At 48.6% G+C, this 16450-nt stretch overlaps 1 protein-coding gene across 2 annotated transcripts in view; it reads left to right on the forward strand.

Moving 5' to 3' along the window:
- Positions 1–417: 417 nt before the first annotated feature.
- Positions 418–16450, forward strand: part of XRN1 (5'-3' exoribonuclease 1) — a 79000-nt gene continuing 62967 nt past the window's right edge. For both annotated transcript variants that reach the window (XM_084638704.1, XM_084638705.1), the window contains exon 1: positions 418–549. In XM_084638704.1, coding sequence (XP_084494830.1) covers positions 475–549 — 75 coding nt within the window. In that variant the 5' untranslated portion in view covers positions 418–474. The remainder of the gene's footprint in view (positions 550–16450) is intronic.

Raw genomic sequence — 16450 nt, forward strand, 5'->3', positions numbered from 1 at the left:
AAATTCTGCCAGGGAGCAGTTTGAGTTTGTGCTGCTACACCGGCGGTCGAGGCAGACAGGAGCAGGGCAGGGTCTCTCACTGAAGAGGTGGCCCTTTGCCCTCGCCTGGGGGACAGACAGGGCTGCACCCCTCCGCCTCCCCGCCCCGAACGGGCTAAGCCCGGCAGGTCTGCGCTACCCCGGCGCGGAGGACGCACGGCCACATTCTGAGCGCAGTCACGCGCCAGGCTGTGCGGCGCCCGGCCGGCAGGCTGCGCTGGCCCCTGCCCCCAGAGCTGCCCCGACGTCAGCGGGAGGAAGTTTGTGAGGAAAGACGCTCTCTCTCTGCCCCAGTCTCTATGGGTGGAGTAGGGCCGCTCTGCGCCGCTCTCTGTGGTGGCTGGGCGGCCTGGCTGTCAGTAGGACGCGCCGGAAGGAAGCCAGCTGTGGGGGAAGGGCTGTTTGGGTCCGGTCGGGCTGGGGTAGGCGGCAGCCATGGGGGTCCCTAAATTCTACCGGTGGGTCTCGGAGCGGTATCCCTGCCTCAGCCAGGTGCTGAAGGAGCATCAGGTGAGCGGTGCTGGGCCGGGGCTAGCGGACTGGGGGGTGCGCACTCGCCTTGCCCCGGCCGCTCTCCGGGCAGGGGAGGGTGTCCCTGTGCTTCGCCGCAGCCCGCTCACAGCGGAGGGCAGCCGGCAGCCAGGAGGCAGCGCGGGCCCGGCCCCGCTAACGGCTCCGGGTTCGTGCCCGGCTCCCCGGCGCTGCGCTGACCTGCCTCGCCCCTATGAGGAACCAGGCCGCTCCCGAGCGTTCCCCGCAGGATACGGTGCCAGGGAGCGAGCTCTGAAGCGGACCCCGCCGACACGCCTCCGCAAACACAGCTTCTGGGAGGCTGGGGCTGTGCCAGCCCTGCCGTTATGGGCAGAGCAGTGCCTGCCTGCTAGTCACCTTCCCGCTTCTGTTTGTTGATTTTTCTTTCCCGGAACACATTTAGGTCTAGCTCAGCAGCTTCTTATAGGTGTGAGTTTTTATAACACAGCATAATAAACTTGCTAGCAAACACCACTAGCTGCACCAGCAACCCCTATAGGTACGTTTGGAAGGCGCCTTTCAGAAAATAGAATGCAGCTGTTTTGCTTGACAGCGTTGCTTGGATGTAGGAGACATCATCATGGTGAGGTTTTCTGAAGTGCTTAGCCTTGGTCCAACTCTGCTTCTATTTAAGTAATTGAGGATGGTCTAAAAATAAATAAAGTAGATGTCTAAATATATTATTAGGAAATGTGGAAATATATTGCTGTAGTCAGCATGTTGATGTTTATTGGAATAACTACATATTATTTTAAAGTAATTTAAAGACAGAGAAGTTGAAAATCCTATCAGTTGGTGGAGGTCTTGTCTATGCATTTAAATTAATACAGAATAAGGTAGGGTATGAATTTAAAGATTAACTATTCTTGATTAGCTCCATGTGTGGATGCACTTATTCCAGTATAAGAGTGCTTTATTCCAAATCATGTTAAACTACTTCAGAATAAGGCACTCTTATTCTGGAATAAGAGTATCCATACATGTTGCTAATCAGGAATAGCTATTCTGGAATAATTCCCCAAGTAGACAAACCCTAAGTAGCTAGGAAGAGGAAAGAATAGAAACAGAAAGGAAGACTTTCAAAGACGAAAGAACAATTAAACTATTAACGTCTTGTCCTAGATCAGTGGTTCTCAACCTTTTTATCATTTAGGGCTGCATATGCAGCTCTTTGTGTTATATGGGCCACATCCACACAATCTATGTACTACCTGTATAGCCCTGAGAATGTCACATGGGCCAAAGATGTGTGCTGGTTGGGCCACAGATTGAGAATCACTGCCCTAGATGAAGGGACAGTAATATCCTAGTCTTGGAAATTACCAGAGTCCCTGCTGGGTGTTCAGAGGGGGTTGAAAGTATAAAACAATGTTTGTTAACAATGCCTCCTCATACTCCCAGTCAACTGTTTGTTCATTTTGGCTTTATTTGCCCAGAGTTGCACCAACTTAACATAAGGTGTGATTTTAAACTGTTTAGTTAAACCAGTGCAGAAGGCTTTGTAGACACTCTTATTTTGTTTCTGACCAGGTTGTCTACAATTAAAAATAACTTTTCTGGTATAGCTATACTGTCAAAACCCTCCTAGTGTAGAGACAACTATGCCACCAAAAAGTACCTCTGCTGGTATAGTTTATTCCAGTTCAGTGAACAAAATAGGCTATATTGGCTAAAGCACGCTATTTTTATCAGTTTCAGAGTAGCAGCCATGTTAGTCTATATCCACAAAAAGATAAGGAGTACTTGTGGCACCTTAGAGACTAACAAATTTATTAGAACATAAGCTTTCGTGGGCTACAGCCCACTTCATCGGATGCATAGAATGGAACATATAGTAAGAAGATGTGTGTGTGTGTGTGTGTATGTATGTATGTGTGTATATATATACACACACACACATACTTACAGAGAAGTTGGAAGTTGCCATACAAACTGTAAGAGGCTAATTAGTTAAGATGAGCTATTATCGGCAGGAGAAAAAAACTTTTGTAGTGATAATCAAGATGGCCCATTTAGACAGTTGACAAGAAGGTGTGAGGATACTTAACTTAGGGAAATAAGTTCAATATGTGTAATGTCTACACATACTATAATTGTCTACGCTAGGCCTTTTGATAGCATGCTCACAAAACTTTTAATGTAGACCTGGCTTTATTTTAGTTTAGCTTAAGTCATTGATTAATAACAGGTTTAAATTAACTGAACCTGGCTTCCACATGGAGCAAATATATGTACACTCAGGGCCCTTGATTTGTATTGTATCATAATTGTTGACACTTAAGCCTCTCCTCATTTAAATGTGGTTCTGACTAAACCAATTTCTAACATAGTTTAGCCAGATAGTGTAGACAGAACCAAACAAAATTTAAAATTCAACATGGCTCTTACACTAGGCTATGTTAATGAACTACTTTAAGTGAATCCTTTACTTAAAAATGGTTTAAAATGCCTTTTAAAATAAAGTTGCATCCCCAATGGTGGGACAAACCTCTTAGAAAACTGATTTTTAAAACTACATGGACTTTAGAACACGCTAAAATATTGCACTTAAGAAATTTTGGTCTCAGGACAAAACTTCCAAAAGAAGCTCCCTGCTGAATGCAGGCTGAGAGCAAGGAACGTGTACAACACACATTTTGAGAAAGCTGCCATGGATAGAGCTCACATTCAGTTGTGCATGGGTTTAATGGTCACAGCATGTCCACTTGAGTCATCCAGTTACTGTGGCAAGAGATTGCCGAAAAATTCTCTGGCTGTTGACTGGCAGAGTCTTGCTATATATGTGCATTTCAGTTTGTTTGGTTCAGCAACTGAGCACAAGCCGACCTGTAGATACAGACTCTAAGATCAATAACTTTTTCAGTATTGCTTCCCCAAGGGAACATTGGATGCTATGCATTAGCTAGGAAGTACCCCAAATGACTGAGATCAGTTGAGTGATTAGTAGAGACTTTGGCTACGTCTACACTGCCATGCAGTTCAGACTGTGGAGATGGAAATAGGAATGTGCACCAAAGTGCTGAGCTGTAAATCCTCTACTTAGATGTTACGGGCATGAACTAAGAGGTTCCTAGTTTACATTAATGTAGTCCTGTTTGAAGAAGACCACATTAAGGTGAACTAGGAAACTTTTAGGAACCATGAGGTACAGCAGGTTTCAAGACAATCCATGTAAGCATGTGGTGGATTTTAGAACACTTAAAGTAGTCTGCTTTTAAGCAGAAAACCATGTAGTTATGCCTTCTTTGTGGCTGGGCTGGGTGTTAAGTTGTTTCTGTGAAACAGTAGGATAAAAACAGGTTTCAGAGTAACAGCCGTGTTAGTCTGTATTCGCAAAAAGAAAAGGAGTACTTGTGGCACCTTAGAGACTAACCAATTTATTTGAGCATAAGCTTTCGTGAGCTACAGCTCACTTCATCAGCTGCATACTGTGGAAAATATAGAAGATGTTTTTATACACACAGCCCATGAAAAAATGGGTGTTTATCACTACAAAAGGTTTTCTCTCCCCCCCACCCCACTCTCCTGCTGGTAATAGCTTATCTAAAGTGATCACTCTCCTTACAATGTGTATGATAATCAAGATGGGCCATTTCCAGCACAAATCCAGGGTTTAATAAGAACGTCTGAGGAACGGGGGAAGGGGGGGGGTTGGAAAAAACAAGGGGAAATAGGTTACCTTGCATAATGACTTAGTCACTCCCAGTCTGTATTCAAGCCTAAGCCCTGGTCTACACTAGGACTTTAGGTCGAATTTAGCAGCGTTAAATCGATGTAAACCTGCACCCGTCCACACAATGAAGCCCTTTATTTCGACTTAAAGGGCTCTTAAAATCGATTTCCTTACTCCACCCCTGACAAGTGGATTAGCGCTTAAATCGACGTTGCCGGCTCGAATTTGGGGTACTGTGGACACAATTCGATGGTATTGGCCTCCGGGAGCTATCCCAGAGTGCTCCATTATGACCGCTCTGGACAGCACTCTCAACTCAGATGCACTGGCCAGGTAGACAGGAAAAGAACCGCGAACTTTTGAATCTCATTTCCTGTTTGGCCAACGTGGCAAGCTGCAGGTGACCATGCAGAGCTCATCAGCACAGGTGACCATGATGGAGTCCCAGAATCGCAAAAGAGCTCCAGCATGGACCGAACGGGAGGTACGGGATCTGATCGCTGTTTGGGGAGAGGAATCCGTGCTATCAGAACTCCGTTCCAGTTTTCGAAATGCCAAAACCTTTGGGAAAATCTCTCAGGGCATGAAGGACAGAGGCCATAACAGGGACCCGAAGCAGTGCCGCGTGAAACTGAAGGAGCTGAGGCAAGCCTACCAGAAAACCAGAGAGGCGAACAGCCGCTCTGGGTCAGAGCCCCAAACATGCCGCTTCTATGATGAGCTGCATGCCATTTTAGGGGGTTCAGCCACCACTACCCCAGCCGTGTTGTTTGACTCCTTCAATGGAGATGGAGGCAACACGGAAGCAGGTTTTGGGGACGAAGAAGATGATGATGATGAGGAGGTTGTAGATAGCTCACAGCAAGCAAGCGGAGAAACCGGTTTTCCCGACAGCCAGGAACTGTTTCTCACCCTAGACCTGGAGCCAGTACCCCCCGAACCCACCCAAGGCTGCCTCCTGGACCCAGCAGGCGGAGAAGGGACCTCTGGTGAGTGTACCTTTTAAAATACGATACATGGTTTAAAAGCAAGCATGTGAAAGGATTACTTTGCCCTGGCATTTGCGGTTCTCCTAGATGTAGTCCTAAAGCCTTTGCAAAAGGTTTCTGGGGAGGGCAGCCTTATTGCGTCCTTCATGGTAGGACACTTTACCACTTCAGGCCAGTAACACGTACTCGGGAATCATTGTAGAACAAAGCATTGCAGTGTATGTTTGCTGGCATTCAAACAACATCCGTTCTTTATCTCTCTGTGTTATCCTCAGGAGAGTGAGATATAATTCATGGTCACCTGGTTGAAATAGAGTGCTTTTCTTCAGGGGACACTCAGAGGAGCCCATTCCTGCTGGGCTGTTTGCCTGTGGCTGAACAGAAATGTTCCCCGCTGTTAGCCACAGGGAGGGGGGAAGGTTGAGGGGGTAGTCACGCGGTGGGAGGAGGCAAAATGCGACCTTGTAACGAAAGCACATGTGCTATGTATGTAATGTTAACAGCAAGGTTTACCCTGAAAGAGTGTAGCCACTGTTTTATAAAATGTGTCTTTTTAAATACCGCTGTCCCTTTTTTTTTCTCCACCAGCTGCATGTGTTTCAATGATCACAGGATCTTCTCCTTCCCAGAGGCTAGTGAAGCTTAGAAAGAAAAAAAAACGCACTCGCGATGAAATGTTCTCCGAGCTCATGCTGTCCTCCCACACTGACAGAGCACAGACGAATGCGTGGAGGCAAATAATGTCAGAGTGCAGGAAAGCACAAAATGACCGGGAAGAGAGGTGGCGGGCTGAAGAGAGTAAGTGGCGGGCTGAAGAGAGTAAGTGGCGGGCTGAAGACAGGGCTGAAGCTCAAATGTGGCGGCAGCATGATGAGAGGAGGCAGGATTCAATGCTGAGGCTGCTGCAGGACCAAACCAGTATGCTCCAGTGTATGGTTGAGCTGCAGCAAAGGCAGCTGGAGCACAGACTGCCACTGCAGCCCCTCTGTAACCAACCGCCCTCCTCCCCAAGTTCCATAGCCTCCACACCCAGACGCCCAAGAACGCGGTGGGGGGGCCTCCGGCCAACCAGCCACTCCACCACAGAGGATTGCCCAAAAAAAAGAAGGCTGTCATTCAATAAATTTTAAAGTTGTAAACTTTTAAAGTGCTGTGCTTAAAGTGCTGTGTGGCATTTTCCTTCCCTCCTCCACCACCCCTCCTGGGCTACCTTGGTAGTCATCCCCCTATTTGTGTGATGAATGAATAAAGAATGCATGAATGTGAAGCAACAATGACTTTATTGCCTCTGCAAGCGGTGATTGAAGGGAGGACGGGCGGGTGGTTAGCTTACAGGGAAGTAGAGTGAACCAAGGGGCGGGGGGGGTTCATCAAGGAGAAACAAACAGAACTTTCACACCGTAGCCTGGCCAGTCATGAAACTGGTTTTCAAAGCTTCTCTGATGCGTACCGCGCCCTCCTGTGCTCTTCTAACGGCCCTGGTGTCTGGCTGCGCGTAACCAGCAGCCAGGCGATTTGCCTCAACCTCCCACCCTGCCATAAACGTCTCCCCCTTACTCTCACAGATATTGTGGAGCACACAGCAAGCAGTAATAACAGTGGGAATATTGGTTTTGCTGAGGTCTAAGCGAGTCAGTAAACTGCGCCAGCGCGCCTTTAAACATCCAAATGCACATTCTACCACCATTCTGCACTTGCTCAGCCTGTAGTTGAACAGCTCCTGACTACTGTCCAGGCTGCCTGTGTACGGCTTCATGAGCCATGGCATTAAGGGGTAGGCTGGGTCCCCAAGGATACATTTAGGCATTTCAACATCCCCAACAGTTATTTTCTGGTCTGGGAATAAAGTCCCTTCCTGCAGCTTTTGAAACAGACCAGAGTTCCTGAAGATGCGAGCATCATGCACCTTTCCCGGCCATCTCACGTTGATGTTGGTGAAACATCCCTTGTGATCCACCAGAGCTTGCAGCACTATCGAAAAGTACCCCTTGCGGTTTATGTACTCGGCGGTTTGGTGCTCCGGTGCCAAGATAGGGATATGGGTTCCGTCTATGGACCCACCACAGTTAGGGAATCCCATTGCAGCAAAGCCATCCACTATGACCTGCACATTTCCCAGGGTCACTACCCTTGATATCAGCAGATCTTTGATTGCGTGGGCTACTTGCATCACAGCAGCCCCAACAGTAGATTTGCCCACTCCAAATTGATTCCCAACTGACAGGTAGCTGTCTGGCGTTGCAAGCTTCCACAGGGCTATCGCCACTCGCTTCTCAACTGTGAGGGCTGCTCTCATCTTGGTATTCATGCGCCTCAGGGCAGGGGAAAGCAAGTCACAAAGTTCCATGAAAGTGCCCTTACGCATGCGAAAGTTTCGCAGCCACTGGGAATCATCCCAGACCTGCAACACTATGTGGTCCCACCAATCTGTGCTTGTTTCCCGAGCCCAGAATCATCGTTCCACAGCATGAACCTGCCCCATTAGCACCATGATGCATGCATTGGCAGGGTCCATGCTTTCAGAGAAATCTGTGTCCATGTCCTGATCACTCACGTGACCGCGCTGACGTCGCCTCCTCGCCCGGTATTGCTTTGCCAGGTTCTGGTGCTGCATATGCTGCTGGATAATGCGTGTGGTGTTTAATGTGCTCCTAATTGCCAAAGTGAGTTGAGTGGCCTCCATGCTTGCCTTGGTATGGCGTCCTCACAGAAAAAAGGCGCGGAACGATTGTCTGCCGTTGCTCTGACGGAGGGAGGGGCGACTGACGACACGGCTTACGGGGTTGGCTTCAGGGAGCTAAAATCAACAAAGGAGGTGTCTGTACATCAAGGAGTATTTCAGGCAGGACTTCACGGAGGATTCCAATAAGAAATTGTGCACCTAAGTTATCGTTCTTATTGGAACAAGGAGGTTAGCCTGGCCTCTGATTGATACATGGCTAGATTTACCTCGCTGCACCTTCTCTGTGAGTGACTGCAGTGTGACCTAGAGGAATGAGTCCCCTAGACAGGGGAGGAGGCAAATGAGTACAAAACAAATCTGGTCTATTTCTTGTTTTGACCCACTCCATCTACCTTTTACATCTTTGGCTGGCGGCAGACGGTGCAGAAGGACTGCATGCCATCCACATCTCATGGCTGCTTGGCAGAAGGTGGTACAGTACGACTGCTAGCAGTCCGTATCGCCTGCCCGCTCACCATAAGACGGTTCAATAGGACTGACTGCAGAACTAAAGAGAATGACCTGGTCAAGTCACTCCAAATTTAGTCCCTGCGCCCATGTCTGCCCAGGCTCTCCCAGCCAACGTGGCCAGGAGCACCTCGGACATGACGATGACGGCTACCAGTCGTACTGTACCGTCTGCTGCCACAAGGCAAGGGGTTGCTGCTACTGTGTAGCAATGCCGTACCGCGTCTGCCAGCACCCAGGAGACATAGGGTGACGGTTACCTGAGCGGGCTCCATGCTTGCCGTGGTATGGCGTCTGCACAGGTAACTCTGGAAAAAAGGCGCGAAACGATTGTCTGCCCTTGCTTTCACGGAGGGAGGGAGGGAACGGGGGCCTGACGATATGTACCCAGAACCACCTGCGACAATGTTTTAGCCCCATCAGGCATTGGGATCTCAACCCAGAATTCCAATGGGCAGCGGAGACTGCAGGAACTGTGGGATAGCTACCCACAGTGCAACGCTCCGGAAGTCGACTCTAGCCTTGGTACTGTGGAAGCGCTCCACCGAGTTAATGCACTTAATGCACTTAGAGCATTTTCTGTGGGGACACACACACTCGAATATATAAAACCGATTTCTAAAAAACGACTTCTATAAATTCGACCTTATTCCGTAGTGTAGACATACCCGAAGTTAATTGTATCCACTTTGCAAATGAATTCCAATTCAGCAGTCTCTCGCTGGAGTCTGGTTTTGAAGTTTTTCTGTTGTAATATCGCAACTTCCATGTCTGTAATCGCGTGACCAGAGAGATTGAAGTGTTCTCCGACTGGTTTATGAATGTTATAATTCTTGACATCTGATTTGTGTCCATTTATTCTTTTACGTAGAGACTGTCCAGTTTGACCAATGTACATGGCAGCGGGACATTGCTGGAACATGATGGCATATATCACATTGGTGGATATGCGGGTGAACGAGCCTCTGATAGTGTGGCTGATGTTATTAGGCCCTGTGATGGTGTCCCCTGAATAGATATGTGGGCACAGTTGGCAACAGACTAATGCATGAAAACTTGGAAATGTTAGCACAGTGCCCCGTGTAATCTAGTCATTCTGGTTATTTATAACTGATGTTTGTACCATGTTTTTTTCAGTGTCAGGGATGTTGCTTTTAACTATAGTCTCGCTGAACAAAAAGAAGCAGTCTCCACTTAGTGCTCTTAATTACTAGGGTTATTCATATTCATAGCAGTGTGTAGAATTTATCATCTGATATCCTTTATGAAAGCCTGAGTGTCCTCCTAGAATAGAAACTCAGCAACAGCCACTGCTAGCAGAACCAGATGGAATAGGGAAAGGGACTAGCTGAACCTACCTGCTCACCCACCCCTTCCTTTGTGGAGCCAGCCTGCAAAGCACCATCACAAGATAAAGGTGGTTGTGGAAATACAGTCCTTTACAGCCTGGGGATCCTTGTTGATGTCAGCAGTTTGAGACTCTGTGGGCTTTTTTGTAAGGTTAGGAGATTGATTCTTTGTGGGAGTCAACTTTCATAGGCTGATTCACTCTATATAACTTTACCACCAATCTTAAGGCTCTTTACATGGAAAAGAGTAGGAATAAAGGAAAACTTTGAGTATTTTATCCATCATTCAACCAAGAGATAATTCCATGCTGTTCAAGGAAAGAAAATTAACTTTTAGTACCCCCAGAATTCCTTATATCCAGAGAGACTGTGTTTTGGTCTTTTTGAATCTGGCAGAGAGACTGATTTATGAAATGTCCACCCTTCATCTATTTTCTGGAACCTGAAGGGGAGATGCCTTCTGCAGATTGACAGTTTCTGGTGATCAGTTGGCTGAGTGCAAAGCCAAGAACTGGAGCAAGATGGAGCATTAATTTTTGGTGATCAGAACATTTAGGGCTTTAGTAATCAATAATTTGGCGTTCTCTGTATTGAATTTGCTCAGGCTTCATGCATTACCAAGTGTGGACAGGTTGACTGAGTTAGTCTTGTTGTGGAAGACCTCCAAAGTCTAACTGAATCATAAAATTTATTTTATCCTCTTTTACTATCACAGCAATAAAATTTTTAGTGTTAATGTTGTTTGATTTTGTTTTTACTGCTGCTACTTCCTTTTGAACTCTCAAACTAAAAACATTCTGTGGGAGGCAGAATGATGTCATGTTAACTATGCCATAGTTGGAAGTAGAGAATATTCTGCGTATCTTTTAAATAATTGGCAAGTACCGTGTGATTTTTTTTTTCCATTCAGTTAATCACTATAAGGAGAAACTGTTCTGTTTATTTCTTGGAACGATTCACATTTTTGTCCTTTACACGTTGTACAAATACATGTTTGCCTAAATTAATATTGTAAAGTGTTCTTCCCACTATTGCAAAAAGATGTAGGATAATTTGTATACTAACATTTAATTACAAATAGTATTATGAAATTGAATTCAGACTGGACATGTTTCACTATTTTATATTGGCTACAGTCCAGCAGCTTGCTAGTCTACTTGCTATCCTGTGTTTACAGTATTTTAGTAGAGAATGAGGAGGTATTGTGTGCAGATAGAAATCATTAAACATGAAGGCCTGATTCTCTTCTCTTGTTGGTGTCAGTCAGGAGCAACTCTGTTGAAGTTGAAGGAGTAATATTGGTGTAAAATTTGGGTAAGAGAGGAGAGAATCAGGCCAGAACAGTGGTAGCATGGAAGGAATTACTGTGGAAAACTAAAGCGGTTTGGTGATGTTTATCAGAGATGAATGTTCAATTTTAGATCTGAAAGCAAAGAAATTTAACAAATTCAGAATACTAGGAGTTATACGCAAAGTTTAAATATATGTGAAGGTGAGACATACTTTTCCTCGGTGGTTCTTTTATATTCAGAAGAGTACATAGGTGAGAATACTAGAAGGATGTAAAATACTGGGCCAGCTATTCAAATACTGAAGAAAGAAGCAAGGGTTAGTTTTGTTTGAAGAAGCAGGGAGGGGGCACTACCGGACAAGGCTACGTTGTTTCTTCTTCTGTTTGCTCTTGCCAAAAACATGATAGAAGAGAGAGGGCATAAAGGGCAGTTTCTATGTAAAACACAGAAGATTATTTATAAAGTTCATCACAGCATGCATCTTCATATGTAGAAAATGTCATCTGCTACTCTTCCATATGTCTGCTTCATGTGAAAAGCGCATGTGGATCACCAAGGTTCTGTTTCGAGTGCTGTCCCTGTGGGTGCTCCACTCTAGATGTCGGTGCGTCCGGCGCCGTTGATCGGAAATGTTCAATAGCAGTGCCTGGTTGGGACGCATGCTCTCAGTTGGTATCTCCTGTCTTGTTGGAATCTTCCTGAGTGCGTGCGTCCCTCACCCTCCTAGTTCCTTCTCAACCGTCCTCGGCTGAAGATGGGACTCGGGGCAGTGCTACTTTTCTTCCCTGGTATCTTAGGAAACAGTAACAAAGAACATAGAAATAGTTATTAGTTACATCCCCGTTGTTTCCCTTCCTTTAGTGTAGTTACATAGTTAGTTACTTAGTTAAAAAAAAAAAGAACCAAAAACCCCAAATTTTTTCGCTTCAGCCTTGTCTCCTGCTGAGACACTCTCCCCTGCCATTTCTAATTCATAATGCCAGGGGCTTCAGGATTCAAAAAGTGTGTTTCCTGTCAGGACTCCATGCCACGGTCGGATGGGCACTCACGTTGTGTGAAGTGCCTCGGGGAAACTCACGTCCCCGCAAAGCGCCTCCACTGTACAAGCCTCAAGTCAAGAGCTCGGCGTGACAGGGACCTGTGGCTTAAATGCTTCTAATGGAAAAGTCCCTCCAGCTGCTTTTGGAGACAGGGAAAGTTAAACTTGCTCCCACACGCTTCCCAGCCAGATCCGAACCAGTTGGGAGCATTGCTTCACCCTCTCTGGAGCAGAGGCAAGAAGCACAACAGTCTCAAATGAGAGACGTTAACAAGGGTAAAGGGGCTCCTGCAAGATCCTTACCCTCTGTGCTGACAGCGCCAAAGGCAGGTGCCTCAGCCTTTTCTAACGCCACAGCCACGGCTCCCGCAGAGTGCAGAGGCAGGAACCCGACCTCCCGCACAGGGAAGGTTTCTGTGGCACTGGTCCGTTTGGCACCAAAACTAGTCACGGTGCCGACAGCATGCTCTTCCCCGGAGCCGAGAAGAACGTCAGCACCAAGCCTGCCTCCCACCCCGGCACCAGCAGCGGACCCCCTGCAGGGCACCTCCAAGCGCTCTGCGGCACCGCTGATGCTTTCACTTTCACTTGATAACAAGCTAGAGCACAAAGCAGGCTCAGCACAGCCCAGGGAGCAGGAGCAACAGTTTCTCACTCAGTGTGACCTCTCAGTACCACCTGAGCCTAACTCCCCGTTCCTGAATACACAGGACTCACTTTCTGAACAGCCGCTCTCCCCACCTGAACTGGCTACCTTTACTGACAGCGAACTCGATATACAGTAGCAGGCGGAGTTCTCTCCACCTGCCTCTCATCCTCCACCAGAACCTCTTCCACATCAGGTCATGGCTCACAGCCACCAGCCTCAGTTTCCCTACTCTCCCCCCCGCCCCCCCGTGGGCAGCACCTGGGTTCTCCTACCCTATGCCTTGGCCTCAGTGGTGCCCTTGCCCACATCCTCCTACCACTCATCCTCAGACCTCTTCCACCAAACCACTAGTTCCTTCTGTGCCTCGATCTCCAGCTCCGTCCACTTCTAGAGTACCTGAACCCCTTCCTGAGAATGTGAGCTACGCACCATATCCTGACTCATCGACCCCTAACTCTCCATCAGTCCCAGACGGAGCCCTCTTCCCTCTGCCTCCACAGAACGTGGACGACTGTAAACAATTTCAAGAACTTTTCAGGAGCAGGGGCAGCAGGTTTGTATAATTTTTGGTGGTGCCCAGAATGAGTCCAAGTCATGCCCCACCACCGCACCTCCTTAAGGGTCTGGGAGGAAGTTTGGGTGTGGGAGTGGGGAGGTGTTTGGGTGCGGGCTCTAGGCTGGGGCAAGGGGTGGGCTGTGGGAAGGCGTTTGGGTGTAGGGTGTAGGCTCTGGGAGGGAGTTGTGGTGTGAGGTCTGGGCTGGGACAGGAGGAGTGGGTGTGGGGGATGTGCTCTGGGAGGGAGTTTGGGTGGGGGGTCTGGGATGGGGCAGGGGTGCAGGAGGGGGCTCAGGGCTGGGGCAGAGGGAGTGAGGGCCCTGGCTGGGGGCACAGGGCTTGGGGTGAGGAGCTTGGGGTGCAGACAGGCTGCCCCAGGGTGAGGGCCAGAGAGGAGGACTCCCCCCAACCCTTTCCCCCACTGCTGCTGCCCCTCACCATAGCCTCACTGGGGGTGGGGGGTAGGGCTGCCCCATGCCCAGCGTGGGGCAGAAGCAGTGACTGGCCAGGGGGGCATGCAGGGTGTCACAACACTCACCCAAGCCTCAGCTGCTCAGGTCCAGGAAGCCCCCTCACCTCCCCTGTGGTGGGTGGGTGCTGGAGGTGAGGGGGCTGCCATCACATGTGGCTTCCTCCCCTGCTGCAGCCTGCTGTCCCACACTGTAGCCTCTTGGCCGGGGCGGGGGTGGGAGGGAGGCCTGCCCCTTGCACCGGGGCTGCAGGCTGAGGTTAGGGGCAGGATCACAGGGTCAGACACTAAAGGAAGCTCCAGCAGCTGCTCAGGTGAGTGAGGTCCAGAGGTCTGTTCCTGCGTCTCCTCTTGGTGGGTGCTGGAGACAGAGAAGGCTGCCAATCATATGTGTACCTCTTCCCCTACTCTGGTGCAGCAGCAGCCAGCTGCCTCAGCTTGCTCTTGTGCTGTAGCCTAGCCTTAGGCCGCAGCGCAGCCAACGGAGAGCAGCATGGAGTGGCAGGGCACCTACCCACTTTTAATCAGGCAGGGACACTCCTTGGCAGGTGGGACGCTCTAGGGCCTGGGGGAGGCGCGTCGGGGGGCGGCAGGCAGGAGCACACTCTAGGCAGGGCCGGGGGAGAGACCCGGCTCCAAACATTGGTGGAGCTGGGCCCCCCAGCCCTGAATATTGCTGGAGCTCGGGCACCACGGGCCCATGTAACTCGCCGCCCCTGTTCAGGAGGGTGGCACTCAGTCAAAACATCCCCTTAGAAGAGGTTCAGGAGACACAACACAGACTCCTCAGAATCCTTCAACCATCTGCGCCCTCAAAGATCGCGCTCCCCATAAACGAAGCACTCCTGGAACCAACTGACACACTCTGGCAAACTCCAGCTTCTTTATTACCAACTTGCAAAAAGGCCGAATGTAAATATTATGTTCCTGCTAAGGACTCTGACTTCCTATTTTCTCATCCACAACTGAACTCTCTTGTCCTGGATGCAGTCGCACAAAGGACGAAACAGCCACAATATCGGCCCACCCCACAAGACAAGGAGCTTAAACACCTTGATGTCTTGGGTTGCAAGGTTTATTCATCCTCCACTCTACAATTCAGAATTGCGAACTATTCTGCCCTCCTCGCCAGCTACAACTTCGATAATTACAATAAACGTTTTGAATTTGTCTCCTACATTCCAGAGGATAGCAGAGCAGACTTCAAATCAATCCTGATTGCAGGCCAACTGATTCCCAGAACTGCCCTACAAGCATCTCTAGACACGGGGGACACAGCAGCCTGTACTACTGCAACTGCTGTGGTTATGCGCAGATCTTCATGGCTCTCTGCATCCGGCATCCCTAAAGATCTGCAGACCAAAGTGGAGGACCTCCCCTTTGATAAAGATTAAACTTTTTTCCACAAAAAACAATGAACTCCTTCACACCATGAAAGATTCTAGAGTGACACTGCGCACCCTAGGCATTCACCCATCTCTTCCCAGGAGACAACAATACCAATCCTACCAAAGACCACGCACACAACAGTATTATCAGCTTCAACCCAAACCATACGACATAACTAGGAATCGCGCTAGACCCCCTAAGCGCAGACAAAATCAAGCTCAAGCAACCACCTCCCACCCATTGGGGAATAAACAATTTTGAAACGTTGGTCAAGGGTCTGCACGACCACCCCTTGATTCCACTGCCTACTTGCCCATTTGGCTACCGCCTCCAGAGTTTCCAACATGCCTGGCAGCGGATTACACAGGACCACTGGGTCCCCGAAATAGTTCAGTTACTCTATCCCATTTATATCCTACACTCCTACCCTTCCCCGTCCCTCTTCAGGGACCCCTCTCATGAACACTTACTTCGCGCAGAAGTGGTCCCCCTTCTACAACTAGGTGCAGTGGAACCTGTGCTGACACAACATCGAGGGAAAGGGTTCTACTCCCATTACTTCCTGACCCAGAAAAAGACCGGGGGATGGAGGCCTATACTAGACCTATGCCGTCTGAACAAATTCTTGAGGATACAAAAATTCAAGATGGTCACACTGGGCACAATAATTCCTGCACTGGATCAAGGGGACTGGTTCACAGCCCTCGACCTACAGGACACTTATTTTCATATATCAATTCATCCAGCTCACGGACACTGCCTACGATTCACAATCAGTCATGACCATTTTCAATACAGAGTTCTTCCTTTTGAACTCTCCACAGCACCGAGAGTCTTTTCTAAAACTCTGACCGTGGTCATGGCTCACCTCCACAGACATGGGATCACATTTTTCCCCTACCTGGACAATTGCCTCATCAAGGGCAACTCCTATGGCAAGACACTTCAAGCTATCTATTTCGCCATCTCCCTCTTTCACAGCCTTCACCTCCAAATAAACCTCCAAAAATCCACCCTGACTCCTACATAACAGATCGAGTTCATTGGAGCTCATCTGGACTCAATCCGAAGCAGAGCCTCGCTCCCAATCACAGATTCCTCGCTATCACGCAGCTTATATGCACGCTCTCTATTTGTCCCAGGACACAGGCAAGAATCTGTCTACAGCTCCTTGGTCACATGGCAGCCACCACCTTCATGGTCCAGTACACCAGGCTACACATGAGATGTCTTCAGGGCTGGCTCAACTTCAAACCCAACAGACACACCTTAGGGATGCTGCTAA

This window comes from Lepidochelys olivacea (genome assembly GCF_965140295.1).
Source record: "Lepidochelys olivacea isolate rLepOli2 genome assembly, chromosome: 9".
Taxonomy (NCBI): domain Eukaryota; kingdom Metazoa; phylum Chordata; order Testudines; family Cheloniidae; genus Lepidochelys; species Lepidochelys olivacea.